Raw genomic sequence first — 20,311 nt, forward strand, 5'->3', positions numbered from 1 at the left:
GAGTAGTGCTGGGCTACAGAACGGACTCTTCCTCGAGTTGTCAGATTTACCAGCAAAATCAAAGGCACATTTCAGGTAAATAATTATTAATATATTAAAATTTAGGAAAAAACGTAATCAGAATTTTGCTGTGCTTTTAACTCTATTTTTGGTGACAGGATCGGTAACTTTATTTCTGTCACAAAGAGTCTGACAAGCACTTAGACAGATTGAAATAATGAAATAATAAAACACTGCACTTTACTGCTACAAAATATAAACATAATAGTCATACATAAGTGACTCCAACAAACAATTATTATAAATGTCCCACATATGTGAATTAAAGTGCTTGTGCATTGATAAATATTCCGTGCTCCAATGTTCAGTGTTCAAAAAGAGGTGCCCCACAAAGATGTACACTCACACCTAGACGTTGACCACCTGTCGCTAGAGTGGACATTTGCGCTTTGTGGGGAAAAGACCCCTAGATGATATAGTCCATGGTCAGCTGTACTTAGGATAATCCTGCATGGATGGGGAAAAAAATTACAGAAGTGGGGCACCTATAGTGTAAAACCGTAATTTTCTTTAAAAAACGCAATAAAAACCATATAGGATGCACTTACATGGTTTGGTGCCTATGCCTGCCACCCGGTGGGATCAGCATTTGATTTATTAAAGGATAGTCCGGCCAGTCTCTGTTGGATGATGCTCTGTTGCAGAGAGGCTCGGTCCACTATACTCATTTGTCGGGCAGATCTGGTGTCGCAATGACACGATCAAGCCTCACTTGGACAGATTGTAGAAGTAATCGGGTGGCCTAGTAAATGGGTTAAAAATGGGGAAGTCACATAAAACGTGACTTTTGTTATAAGCAGTAAGAAATGAAAGTATCTGCTGAGGGCAAATGGCTGAACTTCTCCTTCAGAGGCAGCTAATCACAGTGGTCACATGATCAGGCAGATCATTATCCCCCCCCAGACTTAATGGCCCCGTTAAAGGGTCACCAGGGCAAGATGGTAAACCCACCAATGGTCTCTTGGGTGAAGACTGCCTGAGTGTAGGTAGTGAATGGGGACTAGACAAGTGATATTCCTCGCACATTCTTGAGGAACAGCATCAGCTGTAGTGAGATGAAGAAGAAGGCTCAAAAACCATATCCACCTCAATCTTCAAGCTTATGTTAGGCATGTGCTCCTTTTCCTATCCTTCTCTTCTCCCCCCCCTTTCTCTTCCTCCCCCCCCCACAGATATCACCCATGTTAGTTTGGTATGATTTGGGGGGATGTCATAATTGGTTCGAATTATAGTTAATCGGCAACACTGAAGGCCTAGTAGACTTCATAATAACGATTCGGAGACACACTGAAGCCAACTTTCACTCTGCCTATTTGATAGCTAGAAGACTTCGGGGCGGGTAGGTGTTGGCGAGGGGGAGGCCTTGCCAGGGCACAGGATGAACCCATTAGGAGTGCCCCGGGTCAGGTATGGCCCCCTCGACCAACTGTTCTCTTATACCGCATGTCAAATGCTTAATACCGGCAAGCCAGAGGTTATGACTCAATTTTCTTTCATTAAGCCCACATTGGCGCCTCAAAAGACCTGTTAAGGCCTTGTTGCTGATACTTTGTTTTACATCCCACCCATTTACGATGTTAAATGTCTTGTTCTATATCGTGCCGATATTATGTTCTGTTTATCTTATGTAATGAAAGTTAAAAATCTATTAAAAGTAAAAAACCATGTCCAATGCAGCAGCTTTCAAATTGTGAATTTTGAGCAGAAAGAAAAGTAAATTAAATCCTGAAAGTGCTGGAGCAGACACCACCAAATATTTACTTTATTTACAATGATGGATCCAAACATTCACCCCAAGGTTCAACCAGAGATGGGAAAGTAACTTCTATGGTTCTTTCAAAATTCAAGATTCACTGTCTACATATCAAATAAAGTCACAATGGGAGGGTGAAAGCTGTTAAATTTTTGGGGTGATTTTTGTGTGAATATTTATTAGGAGAATTGCTCAGTAATTCTTACGTGACCAAGAAAAGCCAACATACTTCAGGGAATTGCCTCCATCCGCAGGGCTAGAATACGGATAAATTAAAAAAAAAAATATATATATATATATATGTATATATATATATATATATATATAATTATTATTATACAGGATTTATATAGCGCCAACAGTTTACGTAGCGCTTTACAACTTGAGGGTAGACAGTACAAATACAATACACTTTTATACAGTAGGAATCAGAGGGCCCTGCTCCTTAGAGCTTACAATCTAAGAGGGAAGGTCAAAAGATACAAGAGGTAATAACTGTGGGTGATGTGCTGATTGAGAAGATAAATGTACAGTTGTTAGGTGGGGGCCAGATAGGCTTCTCTGAAGAGATGAGTTTTCAGGGATCGTCTGAAAGTGGATAAAGTAGGAGAAAATCGGACGGATTGGGGTAGAGCATTCCAGAGGATGGGGGGGGCTCTGGAGAAGTCCTGAAGGCGAGCATGGGATGAGGTGACAAGGGAGTTTGAGAGCAGGAGGTCTTGGGAGGAGCGAAGAGAACGATTAGGTTGGTATTTTGTGACTAGGTTAGAGATGTAGCTGGGGGCCAGGTTGTGGATGGCTTTGTAAGTTATAGTTAGTATCTTGAATTTAATTCGGTGATTGAGTGGCAGCCAATGGAAGGATTGGCAGAGGGGTGTAGCAGACGCTGAGCGGTTTGTGTGGTGGATGAGCCTGGCAGCAGCGTTCATGATGGACTGAAGTGGGGATAGCCTATTTAGAGGTAAACCAATGAGGAGGGAGTTGCAGTAGTCGAGGCGGGAGATGACCAGGGAGTGGATTAGAAGCTTTGTGGTGACATTGGTTAGGAAGGGGCGTATCTTGGAGATGTTGCAGAGATTGAGGCGGCAAGCTTTGGATAGTGATAGAATGTGGGGTCGAAAGGTTAGTTCAGAGTCCAGGATTACACCTAGGACCCTGGCGTGGGAGATGGGTTGATAGTTGAGCCGTTGATATTGACAGGGAAAGCAGGGGAAGTGGCACCTGAGGGAGGAAATATCATGAGCTCGGTTTTGGATAGGTTGAGTTTGAGGTAGTGATGTGACATCCAGGCTGATATGTCTGCTAGTAAGTTGGTAATGCGTGAGGAGACAGATGGAGAGAGCTGGGGGGTGGAGAGATAGATTTGGGTGTCATCAGCGTAGAGATGATATTGAAAGCCATGGGAGGCAATCAACTGACACAAGGAGGTGGTGTAGATTGAGAAAAGGAGAGGTCCAAGAACAGAACCTTGGGGGACCCCAACGGAAAAAGGAAGAGGAGAGGAGGAAGTAGAGTTATAAGTGACACTGAAGGAGCGGTGTGATAGGTAGGATGAGAACCAGCGAAGAGTAAGGTCACGGAGACCAAAGGAGTGGAGTTTTTTGAGGAGGAGGGGGTGGTCCACTATGTCAAAGGCAGCAGAGAGATCCAGGAGAAGTAGTACAGAATAGTGTCCATTGGCTTTAGCCATTAGTAGGTCATTTGAGAGTTTAAGGAGAGCAGTTTCCGTGGAGTGTTGAGGGCGAAAACCGGACTGGAGGGGATCTAGAAGTTTATTCATGGTCAGATGGTCGCTTAGTCGGATGTAGACCAGTCTTTCAAGAAGTTTGGAGGAGAAGGAGAGTAAGGAGATTGGACGTAAGTTTTTGAGATTGGTGGGATCCAATGAGGGCTATATATATATATATATATATATATATATATATTAGAGCTGCACAATTAATCGTCAAGAATCGTTATCGTGAGTAATCGCCAAGAGTCGTTATCGCAATATTGACTAAAGTTCTTCTAAAATTCTTTCTATGCAAAGAATTATCTGCTCTTCTGAAGCCACAGCCCTCAAAAGAAAGGAAGAGAAAAACCAGGCAGTCTGCCAAGAAACAAAACATTCTTTATCAGTTGAACTTAAGTATAAACATTGTAACAATTTGTCAATGGAATAGACTTCCTGTGTAAGTGAAAAAAGTTTAAGCACTTAAACACTAAACCTTTTTCTGACATTTGTTGGTTTCAAGTTAAAGTGGAGGGCCACCCTGAAAAAAAAAATTCACCAAAAATCCTAAAAAAAAAAAAAAAAATTTGAAAAAAAAAAATATTAAACTTACCTAAACCCTTGTTGCTAGGCAGTCTTCCTAATCTGCCTTTTCCTATTCCGAGGCGTGTTCTGCTCCTCAGTGAGCAGCCCCGTTGTCTTCAGTGAACTGTGTGTGTGTTCCCAGAACAGCATGGGGCCATTCACAGAGCGCCGCGCCGCTCGCGCGTGCGCAGTAGGAAACTGGCAGTAAAGCCGCAAGGCATCACTGCCTGTTTCCCTTACCTAGGATGGCGGTGCCGGGAGGACCCGAGAGCCGAGGGACGGGTGGGCCTCGGGCGGCCGACATCGCGGGCACCCAGGACAGGTAAGTACTTATTTAAAGTCAGCAGCTACAGTGTTTGTAGCTGCTTACTTTTATTTTTTTTTTTTTTTACGGCCAGAATCCCGCTTTAAAATAATTTTTTTTGCTAGAAAATTACTTAGAACCCCGAAACATATATTTTTTTAGTAGACACAATAAAATGGTGGTTGTTGCAATATTTTATGTCACACTGTATTTGCTCAGAAGTCTTTCAAATGCAATTTTTTTGGAAAAAATTACTTTAACGAATTAAAAAAAAAAAAACAATCTAACCAGTAAAGTTAGTACATTCTTTTTTTTTTGTATAATGTGAAAGATTTTACGCGAGAATCGTGAGAGAATCGTGATCTTTTTATTCTAAGCAAAAAAATTTTGATTCTCATTTTGGCCAGAATCGTGCAGCTCTAATATATATATATATATATATATATATATATATATATATATATATATATATATATATATATAAATGCCTAAAATGAATAACATTGAGGTTATTTATAGAATGAACCTCAAAATATAAATTAAAATGATGCTAAAATGTGTGGTGTATTTAGTAGTCAATATTACAAGAATATATATATAGGTCTGATAGGGATTTTGAGGGGAATCCCCACACCAAATGTTTTTAAAAGAAATGGCGTGGGGTTCCCCCCAAAATCCATACCAGACCCTTATCCCAGCATGCAGCCTGGAATGCCAGGAAAGGGGGGGCGAGTGAGCGGCCCCTCCCTCCTGAACCATACCAGGCCATATGCCCTCAACATAGGGGGTGCCTTGGAGCAGGGGGGCTCTGCCCGCCCCCAATCCAAAGCACCTTGCCCCCATGTTGATGGGGACAAGGTCCTCTTCCCCACAACCAGGGGTGGGTCTATGGGCAGGGGGCTTGTCAGAATCTGGAAGCACCCTTTAACAAGAGGGCACCCAGATCCCGCCTCCCCCATGTGAATGACTATGTGGTACATTGTACCACTACTCATTCACCAAAAAAAGTGTCGAAAAGAAATAAAAATGCACACACAGTTTTTGACAATTCCTTTAGTTGAAAATAAAAAAACAATGTTCCCCGATGTAGATCCATCATCAATTAGAATGCCCACTGAACCGCCTGGTCCAAAAAAAGAAAAAAAAAAGCTCCGCCTGCGGTGAAGGCTAACCACCGACTACATGCTGTGGGAGGCGGTGCCACCAGGTGACGATGCCAGGTGACCCTGCTCATTACCTATTTAAGAACTGTCAGCCGGCGGAGCAGGAAGTCGGTGGTTGGCCTTTGTCGTGGACAGAGCTTTTTCTTTTTTCAGAGCCCCCCTGCCCCAAAGCACCCCCCCCCACGTTGAGGGCATGTGGCCTGGTATGGTTCAGAAGAGGGGCGCTTTCTTACCCCCTCTTTCCTGGCCTACCAGGCTGCATGCTCAGATAAGGGTCTGGTATAGATTTAAAAAAAAAGTACTTGTCAAAAATCTATGTAGTGTTTTTATTTATTTTGATAATTTTGGTAAATGAGCAGGGGTTACTCATTCACATGGGGGGAGGTGGGATCTTGGGGTCCAATTGTTAAAGGGGGTTTCCAGATTCCGATAAGCCCCCTGCCTGCAGACCCCCACAACCACCACCCATGGTTGTTGGGAAGAGGCCCTTTTCCCCATAAACATGGGGACAAGGTGCTTTGAGTGGGGGGCAGTGCACCCCCCTCCTGTTGAGGGTATGTGGCCTGGTAAGGTTCAGGAGGAGGTGGGGTGCTCGTTTGTCCCCCCCTTTCCTGGCCTGCCCAGCTGCATGCTCTGATAAGGGTCTGGTATGGATTTTGGGGGGGACCGCATGCCTTTTTTGTTTCTTTTAATTTTGGCGTTGGGTTCCCCTAAAATCCACCTTAGACCTGAAGGGCCTGGTATGGTTTAGGGTGGGACCCCAACGCAATTTTTTTTCACTGTTTTCAATTGCCGCCAATGGGTTTTTGTTTTCATTTAGCTGTCAGTGGGGAAGCCCACTGACAGCTGATGACATATCCGTTGTTAAGGATACGGCGACCAGCTTCCCAGCCCTGCTCTTAACAACCAGCTACTCCCTGTGCCCTGATTGGGCAAAGCTTTGCCCAATCAGGGCTTAGAATGCACTGTGCAGTGTGCAGTGAACTGTGGGGTACTCGGTGGGTGAACATCCAGCCGAGCACCCTGCAAATTTGGGTGTTCGCCCAAACGGGTGAACAGGCAAACAGGCGATGTTCAGTCCAAACTTTTGCTCAGCCCGAACCATTCACCCAACTATAATTCTTAACAATTGATGAGTCATCAGATTTCAGCAGGCTTCCCCGCTGACAGCTGAATGAAAAAAAAAAACATTGCCAGCAATACAAATATGTTAAACAAATTAAGTGGGGTCCCCCCGAATCTATACCGGGCCCTTATCCAAGCATGCAGCCTGGCAGGTTAGGAAAGGGCGGGCGGGCGAGCACCACCCCCCTAAACATACCAGGCCACTTGCCCTCAGCATGCTGTGCTTTGGGGCCGGGGGCTATGCCCCCCCACCCCAGAACACCTTGTCCCCATGTTGATGGGGACAAAGGCCTCTTCCCAACAACCCTGGGTGGTGGTTGTGGGTGTCTGCAGGCAGAGGGCATATCAGAATCTGAAAGCCCCCTTTAACAAGGGGGTCTCCAGATCTTGCCCCACCCCTTATGTGAATGAGTATGGGGTACATTGTACTCCTATTCATTCACCAAAAAATTGTCAAAAAGACATAGAAACACACACTCAGCTTTTGACAATTCCTTTACTAAAAATAAAAAACACAATGTTCCCTGATGTAGATCCATCATCATCATTACGAAACCACGCCTCACCCGAAAAAAACAAAAAAAGCTCTGTCCAACGGTGAGTGGGGAGTCATGACTGATGATGGATCTACATTGGGGAACATAGTTTTTGGCAATTCCTTTATTAAGTTGAAAAAAAAAAAACAATATGTGTGATCCCGCCCCCCCCCCCCACAGTTATTCACATGGGGGGGCGGGATCTGTGGGGAAGAGGCCCTTGTCCCCATCAATATGGGGACAGGGTACCCCCCCATGTTGAGGGCATGTAGCCTGGTATGGTTCAGGAGCCTGACCTGTCAGGCTGCATGCTCGGATAAGGGTCAGGTATGGATTTTGGGGGGACCCCACAGAATAAAAAAAACAAATTGGCGTGGAGGTTCCCCTCAAAATCTATATGGATTTTGGAGGGGACCCCATGCCTTTTAAAAAAAAAAATTGAAGTGGGTTCCCCTTAAAATCCATACTAGACCCAAAGGGCCTGGTATGGATTGAGTGAGGGGGCCCATGCCGTTTTTTTTTTACATTTTTGTATTGCCGGCAATGTTTATCTTTTTCCTTCAGCTGACAGCGAGAAAGCACAGGCACTAAAATGTGGCCTTCTCATATAGGCTGGCTCCCCAAGCTGTTGTTTAAAAAATAAAGAGCTTTACAAAGCTTGCAGCCGGGAAAATAAATTTAAATTCCATTTTTTTCCTTATATATGTCAGTTTTGCTGCAGCAGGTTTTAGGGTTGAAAATGTTTTTATTGGTAATAAGAACAGCGTAACAATTACATGACTGATATATTAAATAGAAAAAGAAGGCCGTGAGCAGGCCAAGTGGCTATCGCCTGCAGTCGTGCTCATGCCATAACTCAATAATGACACAGGGAAGTGCAAATAATATCAAACAATTAGGGATGAGCCGAACACCCCCGGTTCGGTTCGCGGCAGAACATGCAAACTGACAAAAAGTTTGTGCGAACACGCAAAATTCTATAGGACCCGAATGTGAAAAATCAAACATGCTAATTTTAAAGGCTAATATGCAAGTTATTGTCATAAAAAGGGTTTGGGGACCCTGAGAACATGTATCAATGCAAAATAAGTTTTAAATATGGCTGTTTTTTTCGGGAGCAGTGATTTTAATAATGCTTAAAGTGAAACAATAAAAGTGAAATATTCCTTTAAATATCGTACCTGGGGGTTGACTATAGTTTGGCTGTAAAGCCATTTTTTGCATATGTTTAGAACAGTCCCTGCTGAAAAATTACATTTCTAAAGGAATAAAAGTCATTTAAAACTGCTTGCCGCTGTAATGTATTGTCGGGTCCCAGCAATATAGATGAAAATCATTGAGAAAAATGGCATGCCCCCCCAGCCCATTACCAGGCTCTTTAGGTCTGTTATGGATGTTAAGGGTAACCCCTCACCCAAATAAAAAAAAAAAAAGGCATTGGGCCCCTGAACAGCAGTATACAGGCGGTCCCCATGTTACAAACAAGACAGGGACTGTAGGTTTGTTCTTAAGTTGAATCTGTTTGTAATTTGGAACAGGTACATTTTTTAAGTGTAGCTCCAGCCAAAAAATCTATTTTTAAGCTTTTTGGATAACATAGGGAAGGGTTATCACTGGGGTTGCACCGATACAAGTATCGGTATCGGTATCGGTACTCATGCAAATGCACCGATACCTGAAACTGATACTTTCAGGCTTGGTTCTTTGAGCTGTCAGTAGGGATGAACAAATGTTCCTCTGTTTAACCCCTTATTAACCCTTCATTTACGCTAATCAGCCTTAATTAACTCCCTATTCTCCTCCATTTAATTATTATTTTCCTGCTTTTTTTTTTTGTTCACGTCTATATTTAATAAACGATAAACAATTAAAACTTTTCTTTGTTTGCTTTGTTAGTGAATATTTTCACACATATATATGAACATATGTTTACACATTTCACATTAAAAAAGCACAAAATTAAAAAACAAAATCAATTTATTTCATTTGTAAATGACTGTTCAATGCTTTGTACCATTGCTGACAGCTGAAGTGTAAACAAAACAGTCGCGGTAGGTATAGGTAATTGGTATCGGCGAGTACTAAAAAAAAAGTATCGGTACTCGTACTCGTAAAAAAAATGGTATCGGTGCATCCCTAGTTATCACACCTATAACATTTGTTTTGTTGTCTGTGCCCCTGTTCAGAAGATTTCACCTCACTTTCTGTCCCAATGACAATTGGATTTTGAAAATTTTGGTTTATTAGGGAAACAAGGATTGGTGCTAAAGCATCAGTGGAGACACCTTTTTCCCATATTAACTCTTACAGGAGAGACTTTCCCTTCCTAGGGGTAGATTTCCTCTCACTTACGGTTGTCTCCCTCTGTTTGTAAGCAGGAGTCGTTTGTAAGTCGGATGTTTGAAAATAGGGGACCGCCTGTATATACTATATGGCCTGCCCTATACACACTGTGGAAAATTGGGCCTTAGGTGTTGGTGGTACCAGAACACTGTAAGCCCTCACAGTTGCTCTTGGTCGGTGCTGGAACGGGCCCTGCCATGAAATATTATATAATGAATTGTAATTACATGCCCCTGTTAAACAGGGGCAGAAAAATTGGGCCTTTGATGGTGGTGGTGGTGCCACAACACTGTAACCCCTCACAGATTCTCTTGCTGATTGCAGGAACAAGCCCTGTTGTGAAATATTAGATTAAAAATTGTAATTACATGCCTCTGTTAAACAGGGTCAGAAAAATTGGGCCTTAGGCGGTGGTGGTGGTGGTGGTGGTGGCACAACACTCTAAAGTCTCACAGATACTCTTGGTGAGCGCAGGAACGGGCCCTGCTGTGAAACATTAGATCAAAAATTGTAATTACACGCCCCTGTTAAACAGGGGCAGAAAAATTGGGCCTTAGGCAGTGGCGGTGGTGCCTTAAACCAAAAATATTCTTAGAAGCTATCATCATGAAGATTGAGGAGAAATAGGATAGTCACTCAGCATAATATGATAGTCACTCAGCATAGGAAGCCTTCAAGGGATCCCACCTCCATAGAAAAATCAATCGGTTACATCAGCTTTAGGTGCTTGGTAGCTGGTGATCCAAGACTGATTAATTTTTATGAATGTGAGCCAAACAACAGAGTCTGTGGACAGGCGCACTCTGTGATCAATTACAAAGCCTCCAGCAGCACTGAATGTCCTCAAGACCCAGTAACCCAGTGGATGTTCTGTTGGAAACGTCTCCAAGTCTGATCTTGCCCCTAGATTCCAGCGCCATGTAATTCAGACGCTAGTGATAGTTGCTGGAACCGATCAGACCTTGGCGCTGAGGACTGAAGAATTGTCTGAAGGCATCGGTCAGCCGGCCACCTTCTCCACCGCTCTTTCTGTGACTGAACAAAGTCTCAGCAACACGTGGTCCAGCACCAGGAAATTGTAACCTCCCAGGCTCTGGAAATGCATTGCACAAATCTTTCTGCAAGGCTTCCCGAAGATATTTCATCCTCTGTTCCCTCTGCGAAGGCTGGATAAGTTCTGCAACCTTACCCTTGTAATGTGGTTCAAGAAGGTTTGCCAGCCAGTAATGAGCCCTCTCCTTGATGCCACGAATCCTAGGGTCCTTTCGCAGGCTTTGCAGGATCAGGGAGGCCATGCAGCGTAAGTTTGCAGAGGCATTCGATACTGAGTTCTCTGGGTCACTAAGGATCACATGATCTGCAACCACCTCCTCCCAGTCACGTACAACTCCATGGGTTTCTGGGGACTGAAAATGATTCCTTGACGACTGCTGTCGATGTTGAGTGTTATCCTCCACCTCCATGCTGACACAATTCTCCTCCTCCTCCTCCCCCTCTTCTTCTTCCTGTGTGATCGGTGGGCCGGCAGGAATATTATCGGGATAAAGGGAGCCTTGAGAGGTAAGGAAGTCCTTCTCTTCCTCCCACTGTCCTGCCTCAAGTGCCCCGTCCATTATTCCACGAAGCGTGTGCTCCAACAGGAAGACAAGAGGGACAGTATCACTGATGCATGCACTGTCACTGCTCACCATCCTCGTGGCCTCCTCAAATGGTGACAGGATAGTGCATGCATCCTTGATCAGTAGCCACTACCGTGGCGAAACAAGCCAAGCTCCCCTGACCCTGTCCTGGTGCCATACTCACACAGGTACTCATTGATGGCCATCTGCTGCATGTGCAGCCGCTGCAGCATTGCCAACATTGAGTTCCACCTGGTGGGCATGTCACAAATGAGGCGGTTCTTGGGCAGGTTGCATTCCCTTTGAAGGTCAGCCAGCCGAGCACTGGCATTATACTACCAGCAGAAATGACCACAGACTTTCCTGGCCTGCCTCAGGAGATCCTGTTACCCCAGGTACCTGCTCAAGAACCGCTGCACCACCAATTTCAGGACGTGAGCCAAACAGGGCACATGGGTCAAGTGTCCATGTTGGAGGGCGGAGAGGAGGTTGGTGCCATACAACCATTCCTGGCTGAAGCTGGCGTGGCGTCAACCACTTCTGAGCCTGCCCCTGCAGAGCTGACAGAATCTCTGCCCCAGTGTGAATCCTGTCCCCTAAGCAGACCAACTCAAGCACCGCGAGGCATCTTTTTGCCTGAGTGCTTGCATAGCCCCTTGAATGCCTATGGAGCACTGCTGGTTCAGAGGAGAAATCTGCAGAGGAAGAGGCCATAGAGGAAGAAGAAGAGGAGCAGTAATATGCACCTTACTGCTGACCACCCTGTCCAATGAGGCCAAGACATTGCCTTCCACACGCTGGTAGAGAGCTGGAATGGCCTTCCGTGAAAAGAAATGGTGTTTGGGAACCTGCCACTGAAGTACAGCACATTCCATAAATTCATGAAAGGGGGCAGAGTCTACCAGCTGAAAAGGCAGCAATTGCAGTGCTAGCAATTTGGCCACGCTAGCATTTAGACACTGAGCATGTGTATGGCTGGGACCAAAATCGGATGTTAGTGTACCACTAGCAGATTGACCGCAAGTACTTGGGACACCTATTTCTATACCTTCATTCCTCTCAGTGCAGGTTTCTGAGAGGACTGGAGGTATAGTGGGGTTGGAGATCCCAGCTGATGAGGAGCAAGGAGAGGTCTGCCTTGTTCTTTGATGCAGGTCTTTAAAGTGCTGTTGCCAACGGACTGCATGGGAGGTTTTCATATGTCTGGTCAAGCATGTGGTGCCCAAGTGGCTGCTGTTTTGGCCACGCTTGATACGCTTCAGACATATGTTGCAAGCAGCAACCGTGCGATCTGCTACAGACATGTCAAAAAAGGCCCACACCAAAACAATTTTCAAAATATGTGGGGAGTCAGCAGTGCCCTGCACCTGCTTAGCTCTGTGGTGTGATGCAATAGGGTGGCTGCTCTTAAGCTGCCCCCTGGAGGGCATCCTGCCTTGTTGGAGATGTGCCTCCTCCTCCTCCTCATCCTCTCTTCTATCAGGCACCCAAGTAGGGTCAGTGACCTCATCATCCCCTCCCTCCTCGTCACTGGAGGAAACTTGGCAGTATGCTGCAGCTGGGGGAACATGGCTGCCAGTTTCTTGTCCTTCTTGAGCATCCCCTCTCTCTAGGCTCACTATGGGTGCACTGTATTGTGTGCTGTGTACACCACCAGAAAAGTAGTAGCAACTGCACTATGGGTGCATGGTATTGTGTACACCACCAGAAGTCTAATAGCAATATATATATATATGAAATACACTGCAGTTAACTGAATACTCTGCCTGCCTGAAGTAAATTAGAAAATGTACACCACGAATGGCCTGCAGTCAGATCTAGCTACACTGGATGCAGAGTATATATATATATATATATATATATATATATATATATATATATATATATATATATACGAGACTCGCTGTATATATATTAAATACACTGAGGCTAACTGAATAACCTGCCTGCCTGCTCAATCTCAATCACACTCTGTCTTCGTCCACGCCAACAACACACTATACAGGGGCGACGTGCAGGCAGCCTAATATAGTGTGGGGCATGGACTTAGTCCCCCTGAGCCATAATTGGCAATAGACACCCTGCCTTTGGCCAGGATCTCTTAGCTGAGGGCGCTGGGATTGGCCAAAGCATGCAGGTCATGGTGCATGCTTTGGCCAATCATCATACAGCAATGCACTGCGATCTCGCAGTGCATTATGGGGTGTTACGCAGCGCTTGAATTTGCCGTGAACGCCCCATAATGTTCATTTTTGATGAACGGGCGAACAGCCAATGTTTGAGTCAAATGCATGTTTTACCCGAACATAAAGCTCATCCCTGCAAACAATAAATAATAACAAATAGAAAAGAAAAGGGGGGAGGGAGGAGAAGAGATAGAGAGGGGTGGAGAGCCAGGGAAGAATGAGAGAGAGAGGAGAAAAGAAAGAAGAATTCTGCTGGGAGAGCATGGGATAGGAGAAATAAGAACTGTACTAATGAAGACCATCGCCACACGTGATAATTCAGGGTAGGGGCAGGGATGAGCTTGAAGGGGTACGGAACATATCAGTCAGAGTGTCGGATGAGGAGAAGCGAAGCCAAATGGACCATAGAACTTTAAATTTATCATGGGTATTATTATCGAGTGCCAGCATCTCCTCCATTCTCACAACGTCGTTCATTGTAGATACTCATAATGACAATGGAGGAGTAGTGGTGGTCTTTCAATAATGCAGGATAAGTTGCCGAGCTGCTGACAAGAGAAAATGAAGGAGACAGTTTCTGTGAGGCTACTGAGCCTGGCAGCATGGAGAGAAGGGCAATCTCTGGGGTCGGCTGCAAAGATTTCTCATAAATAGCGTTATACACCTTAAATACCTGAGTCCAGAAGGGTCGTATTAGATCACAATGCCACCAAACATGGATGTAAGTACCTGAGAATGTACCACAGCGCCAACAGGAGGCCGGGGTATACAGGAAGATTTTGTGTAAGGTGAAGGGGTCCCTGTACATCTAGAAAGGATCTTAAAATTCTTCCCCTGCGAATAGCAGGAAATAGAGGACTTGTGGGTGATATGGAACGCAGTCTGCCATTTCGCTCTTGAGAGGCTCTTCCCAGCTCTGCCGACCACATATTATTGTAGGGGGGTAGGTCATCCTGTGTGAGGGCCTGGATCAGGCCATATAGGGAGGAGAGTAGATGTCTGGGCATATCATGGAGGACATGCTAGAGAGGTTTCCTTTGTGTCCCCATAGAAGGGCGCGTAAATCAGCTGAGGCCAAATCCTGTTCAACCATGACAGAGGCTTTTTGAAAAGGATGTGGAAACCATTCAAGAGTGCGTGCCATGAGAGTAACTTTGTAATATAATTCAATGTCAGGTAGTCCTGTACCACCTTGAAGCTTTGGACGGGTAAGTAGCTTATGTTTGACTCTGGATAGGCCCTGATTCCAGATAAAGCGAATGGAAAGTAAGCATAGGGTAGCAAAGATGGCTTTGGGAATTAGTACAGATATGGTTTGGAAGAGATACAGCAGTTTGGGGAGGGTATCCATTTTAATGGTGTTGATTCAGCTGAACCATGGTAGTGCGGAGCCCCCCCAGGATGCCAGGTCTTTCCGGAGGCGGGAGAGGAGAGGGATGTAATTCAGGGAGAACTGCAGTAGGTTTTATACATCATACAGATGCACCACTTAACAGGCAGACTAAGGGAACCCCCCAGACACTATATTTAAAGAAATGTAAATTTTTATTGTTTCATTTTATGCATCATTAAAATCACTGCTCATTTAACCACTTGCCTACAAGCACTTTCACCCCCTTCCTGCCCAGGCTAATTTTCAGCTTTCAGGGCTCTCAAACTTTCAATAACAATTGTGCAGTCAAGTAACACTGTACCCATATTACATTTTTATATTTTTTTTCAAACAAATGAAGCTTTCTGTTGGTGGTATTTAATCACCACTGGGGTTTTTGATAAACAAATGAAAAAAATGCAGAGAATTGTGAAAAACAAGCTATTTTTTTTCATAGTTTGTTATAGCATTTTGCAAACAGGTCATTTTACTCTTTTGCTTATGTGAGCTGATCAGGCGGTGCTGAGGAGGTGACACTGATGAGTACTGATAGGTGGCATTGATGAGCACTGATGGGCTCAGATAAGCGGCACTGATAGATGACACTCGTAGGCAACACTGATAGGCGGCACTGATGGGCACTGCTAGGTGGCATGGATGAGCACTGATAGGCGGCACTGATAGGCACCGATTTGCACTGGTAGGTGATACTAATGGGCACTGATTGGCAGCACTGATAGGTGACACTGAAGAGGAGGTACTCATGGGCACTGATTGGCAGCACTGATGAGCACTTATTGGCAGCACTGGTAGGCACTGTTGGGACTGCACTGATAATCAGGACACTGATAATTATTGCCCTGATTATCAGTGCCGATGTATGTTTAACGCAAGCTGGTTATCGGCTTTCTACTTCTCTTCTTACACTGTCAGTGTGAGGAAAGCAAAGCTGGTAACCGGCTTGTGTTTACTTCCATGATCAGCTGTCATTGGACATAGCTTATCATGTGGTAAAGGGCCGCTGTGATTGGCCCTTTACCCTGATCTGTGATCAGCTGAGTCTGAAGGACTCGGCAATCACAGAGCGAACTGCCCACGTGCCGCAGGTGGAGCGATCATGGGAGGACATCAATAGACGCCCTCCTACCAAAGTAAGCCCACACTGTAGCCATCATTTGGACATAGCGTGGGCAGGAAAGAGTTAAAAATTTTATTTAAAAAAAAAAAATTTGCATTAATACATGTTCCCCAGGGCAGTACCCGGACCCCCATACCCTTTTTATGGCCAATAACTTGCTTAAAAATTAACTAGCATTAAAAATGGTGACTTTTCATTTTTCAAGGTCAGGTCCCAAAGACTTTTATAAGATTCTGGATTCAAGTCTGAACTTTTTCTATGTTCGGGAGTTCTGGTGTTGAATCAAACCCGGAGGTGTTCGGCCCAATATGCAGTAGATCAGGCAAGTACCTCAATTACATATTGGGCAATCTCCAGCCAGTGATACATCCTTAACACAACCCAGTCCATGGATATGATCTCTTGTAAACGTTTTAGTTATAGCCTTCCAGATATGAAGATTTTACATTGTTCTACCTTAGACCAATGGAATTATGCCTATAACATGTCTGTGGGTTCTCTGTGGAAGCTGTAAATCTCTTTATAAGTCATGCCTACTCCAGTAACCTCCACTAGTTTTCTGATTCCATGCAGATAGGCTGCCCTGGAATATTGCAAACACAGGAGGTTGGCCGTTCAGCACGGGTGCCATTTAGAGAATGTTTTGTCAATCAATGCATAGTGTTCTCTGACTAGACAAGGCGGGGTGCTGACATAATACTCTCCACCTCATCCAATCAGAGAATGCTTCTTAAGAGTTCTTCTTTCTTAAAAACTTATAAAATGTAAAAAATGAAATTTTAAACAACATGTAACTAAAAGTAAAATAATAATATAAAATAGTGATAGTGAGTGGGAAAACGATTGGGCCTAGACCAAAATTTTGCTCTCAGTACTATCCAAGGTTGAGTTTCTTCCCTTTCTATCATGTTTCAGAAATCATCACCCTCTCAATCCTTCATTATGACATATGTACAGGGAGTCTCCAATGAAGCTCCAAGTGTTCATTCCCCATCGCTCTGTGGGATCTGAATCTGGTCCTCTTTACATTTTACATCTAATTTGGTTTTGTTTTGTTTTTTTGGCTGAAAGGTTTGCTGTTTTTTTATGAGGAGGTAGTATTTGGATGGGTTTATTTTATTTTCAGGGTATACATTATTGTTTCATGTTGATAAAGACTTTAAAAATTAAACTTTTTATGCAGTCAGACATTTTAAGGTTTCTATTTATTTAGGGGTTCTTTGGAATTTTATTTTAATTGAAATGCCAAAATAAAGATGAAAAACACCTAGACCATTTCAGTGCAATATGTAATCTACTGTATCTATTTAGGTATTTTTTTAAAAATGCATTTTATCAGAATAGTTCTCCAACATAAGTAAAAATCTGACATAGTTTTATGTTTCCTCCTCAGACAAAAGTATCAGAGAAGAAATGTCTCAGATAAAAGGTGAGTGCATTAAGGAATCTGGACCACCATTGAGTCTGAAAATGGTCTCTTTAAAAGGCAATTTTAGTAGAAAGTGCAGCATACATAATTCTGTGGAGGAGGAGGTAGTGGAAGGAGATCCTGCATAAATAATTCTGTGAAGGAGGAGGTAGTGGACGGAGATCCTACATACATAATTCTGTGGAGGAGGAGGTAGTGGAAGGAGATCCTGCATACATAATTCTGTGGAGGAGAAGGTAGTGAAAGGAGATCCTGCATACATAATTCTGTGGAGGAGAAGGTAGTGGAAGGAGATCCTGCATACATAATTCTGTGGAGGAGAAGGTAGTGGAAGGAGATCCTGCATACATAATTCTGTGGAGGAGGAGGTAGTGGAAGGAGACCCTGCATACATAATTCTGTGGAGGAGGAGGTAGTGGAAGGAGACCCTGCATACATAATTCTGTGGAGGAGGAGGTAGTGGAAGGAGATCCTGCATACATAATTCTGTAGAGGAAATAAGTCTATTTCCCAAAGACAACCTCTGGATATGACTCTGAGCAAGTGCACTCAACTGCTTTGGTCGACCATGGCGAGGCCTGTTCTGAGTGGAAACTGTCCTGTTAAACCGTTGTATGGTCTTGGCCACCGTGCTGCTGCTCAGTTTCAGGTTCTTGTTCAATCATCTTATAGCCTAGGCAATCTTTATGTAGAGCTACAGATCTTTTTTTTTCAGATCTTCAGAGAGTTATTTTCCATGAGGTTCCATTTTTACCTTCCAGGGACCAGTATGAGAGAGTGAGAGTGATAACACCAAATTACTTTATCGTACATCACGGGACACAGAGCAGCCATAGTAATTACTATGTGGGTTATATGCCACCTATAGGTGAATGGACACTGGCAACCCAAGACAGGAAGTCCCCCTCTATATAACCCCTCCCATACAGAAAGTACCTCATTATTTTACCAGTGTCTGAAGGTGTTGGTCACGGTTGATGAAGTGCTATGCTAAAGAAGCCCCGTTGCGGAAATTCTTAAGCAGGATCAAGGGGCTATGCAGTCGGATCCATTCAAGATGCCAAAAAGCAGTGGCCAAAATGGATGGTACCCGAGCCTCTTGGAACAGAAAAAGCGAGGTCACTTGCCTGTAATGCTCCTCTGTTGAGGGCTGGACCCTGGAATTCAGCTCCTTGGTCATATACCTAAACCAAAGGATGTCCGGGCAGGGTGCTGTACGGGTCCAAGGGTGTGGACCCCAGTATGCAAGGGGGACCCGTGATGGGTGAAGATTGGATCTGGCTGTGTTTTCCAGCAGTATCCTGCGGTGGGAATGGTAAGTCAAAGAAGATCCTAAGAAATACATACGGTTCAGTTTTGGACTTCTTCTAAGTAAACGATGCCTTGCCTTTTTTTACCACTAAGAAGGAGTAGTTGTAACATACCTGGTGTTTAACATTACCATGCTTCCCCTTCTGTGTGCTCAGTGTCTGGCAAGCGCTCATGTGGAACAGCGTTGCCTTCTTACTCTGCTCTGTCATGGCTGCTGAAAGGGCTTAAGGGTCGCCGCCTCTGACACTCGGCAGTCGGCATTTCCCTGGGGATGCAGCCCCCCCCGAGCATCCCGTTTGCAAGGACCATTCGTTCGTTCGCACGCGGGAAAAGCTCTGTTTAAATAAGCTATCCTAGGATGCGGGGGGCGTGGCTTGGCGTGGCCAGAGTGCACGTGGAAAGGAACGTTCACGTAATACACGGCACAGGGGCAAGGCTTACTGCCTATAGAGCTTTTACTCTGGAAAGAGTCTGGTGGCTGACGGAGGGACACAGAGAATACGAGGGCATGTAAGCGCTGCATGGGTGTCAGTTACAGGGATTTCTAAAGACACGTTTACTCAACATCAGGCTGAGCAGTGATAGCGGCATATTTCCATTGCCGGACTATAGCTCGGCAGTAGATGCACATGTAAGTACCTCTGCCTTTTGTGCTTAGGACTATGTCTTCCTGAAAGAGAGGTGAGAAGAATATGATACGAAGGGGAGGAGTGCAAGAGTTCCACGGTCAGGGTCTGAGAATCCTAGTCACGCTTCCAGAGTTCTATCCTCCCCTGAAAGACCAGAAGCAAATGGCCAGTTTGAGTCATTCAGGCTCTCAGGCATAGTAGCCACTTTCAATATTTCAGCCTCTGCATATGTCACCAAGGACGATTTGGCTTTAGGATTAACTGGTTTGGAAGGAAAAATAGCTGATATGTTCGTGTCTTCCTCCCAGTCCGGGAAAAAATGCAATAGGTCCCCTTCTCCTCCGTCTGACCTTCCAGTGATGGAGCAGGGATAGGCAGATGATGTTGAGATACCATTGGGTGACCAGGAAGAAGGGGAAGGCGGATGACTCCTCTGAGGATTCAGTCTCAGAAGAACCCTTCTCAGCCTCGCAATCTCAGAAGTTGCTAGTGCAATCCCTCATGGAATTGGTCCTTTCTGGATACAAGTTGCCCCCAGCACAGGTAGCTGAGGCCCCATTTCCTCTTTGGGTTCTTTAAGGCCTCCACAGGTTCCACATGCATTTCCTGTACACCCATTTCTGGAGCAGCTGATATATGCTGACTGGGATCACCCAGATAAGTGTTTTCTTCCTCCTAGAGGATATTCTCTTCTCTATCCTATGGAGGAAAAGTTCACTAAGAAGTGGAGTTTGCCAGCAGTAGATGCTGCTATCTCTTCTGTGAATAAGAGTCTAACTTGTCCGGTGGACAATATCCAGGTTTTTAAGGATCCAACAGATAAGAAACTGGAATCTTTGTTCAAAGCCTCGTTTGCTGTAGCTGGTGCAGCAGCACAGCCTGCAGTAGCAGCGATAGGCATTTGTCAATCCCTAAAAGACCAGCTTTAGCAGGTTATTAAAAGTGTCCCTGCTCAAGTGGATGAGCCTGTGAGTTAGCTGAGCTACCTAGGGCTTTATGTTTTGTGGTTGACGCTCTTAAAGATTCTATTCATCAGGCATCACGCCT

General features: G+C 44.6%; 1 protein-coding gene across 18 annotated transcripts in view; it reads left to right on the top strand.

Annotated features, from left to right (window-relative positions):
• The window catches only part of LOC141133709 (uncharacterized), a 351,664-nt gene that overhangs the window by 231,403 nt on the left and 99,950 nt on the right, over nucleotides 1-20,311 (top strand). For 4 of the 18 annotated variants that reach the window (XM_073623216.1, XM_073623225.1, XM_073623219.1 and 1 more), the window contains exon 4: nucleotides 17,289-17,324. The exons of the other annotated variants lie outside the window; for them this stretch is intronic. In XM_073623216.1, the coding sequence (XP_073479317.1) occupies nucleotides 17,289-17,324 (36 nt within the window). The remainder of the gene's footprint in view (nucleotides 1-17,288; nucleotides 17,325-20,311) is intronic. 18 annotated transcript variants of the gene reach the window in all.

Source organism: Aquarana catesbeiana, linkage group LG03 (assembly GCF_042186555.1).
Source record: "Aquarana catesbeiana isolate 2022-GZ linkage group LG03, ASM4218655v1, whole genome shotgun sequence".
In the NCBI taxonomy this organism is placed as follows: Eukaryota; Metazoa; Chordata; class Amphibia; order Anura; family Ranidae; genus Aquarana; species Aquarana catesbeiana.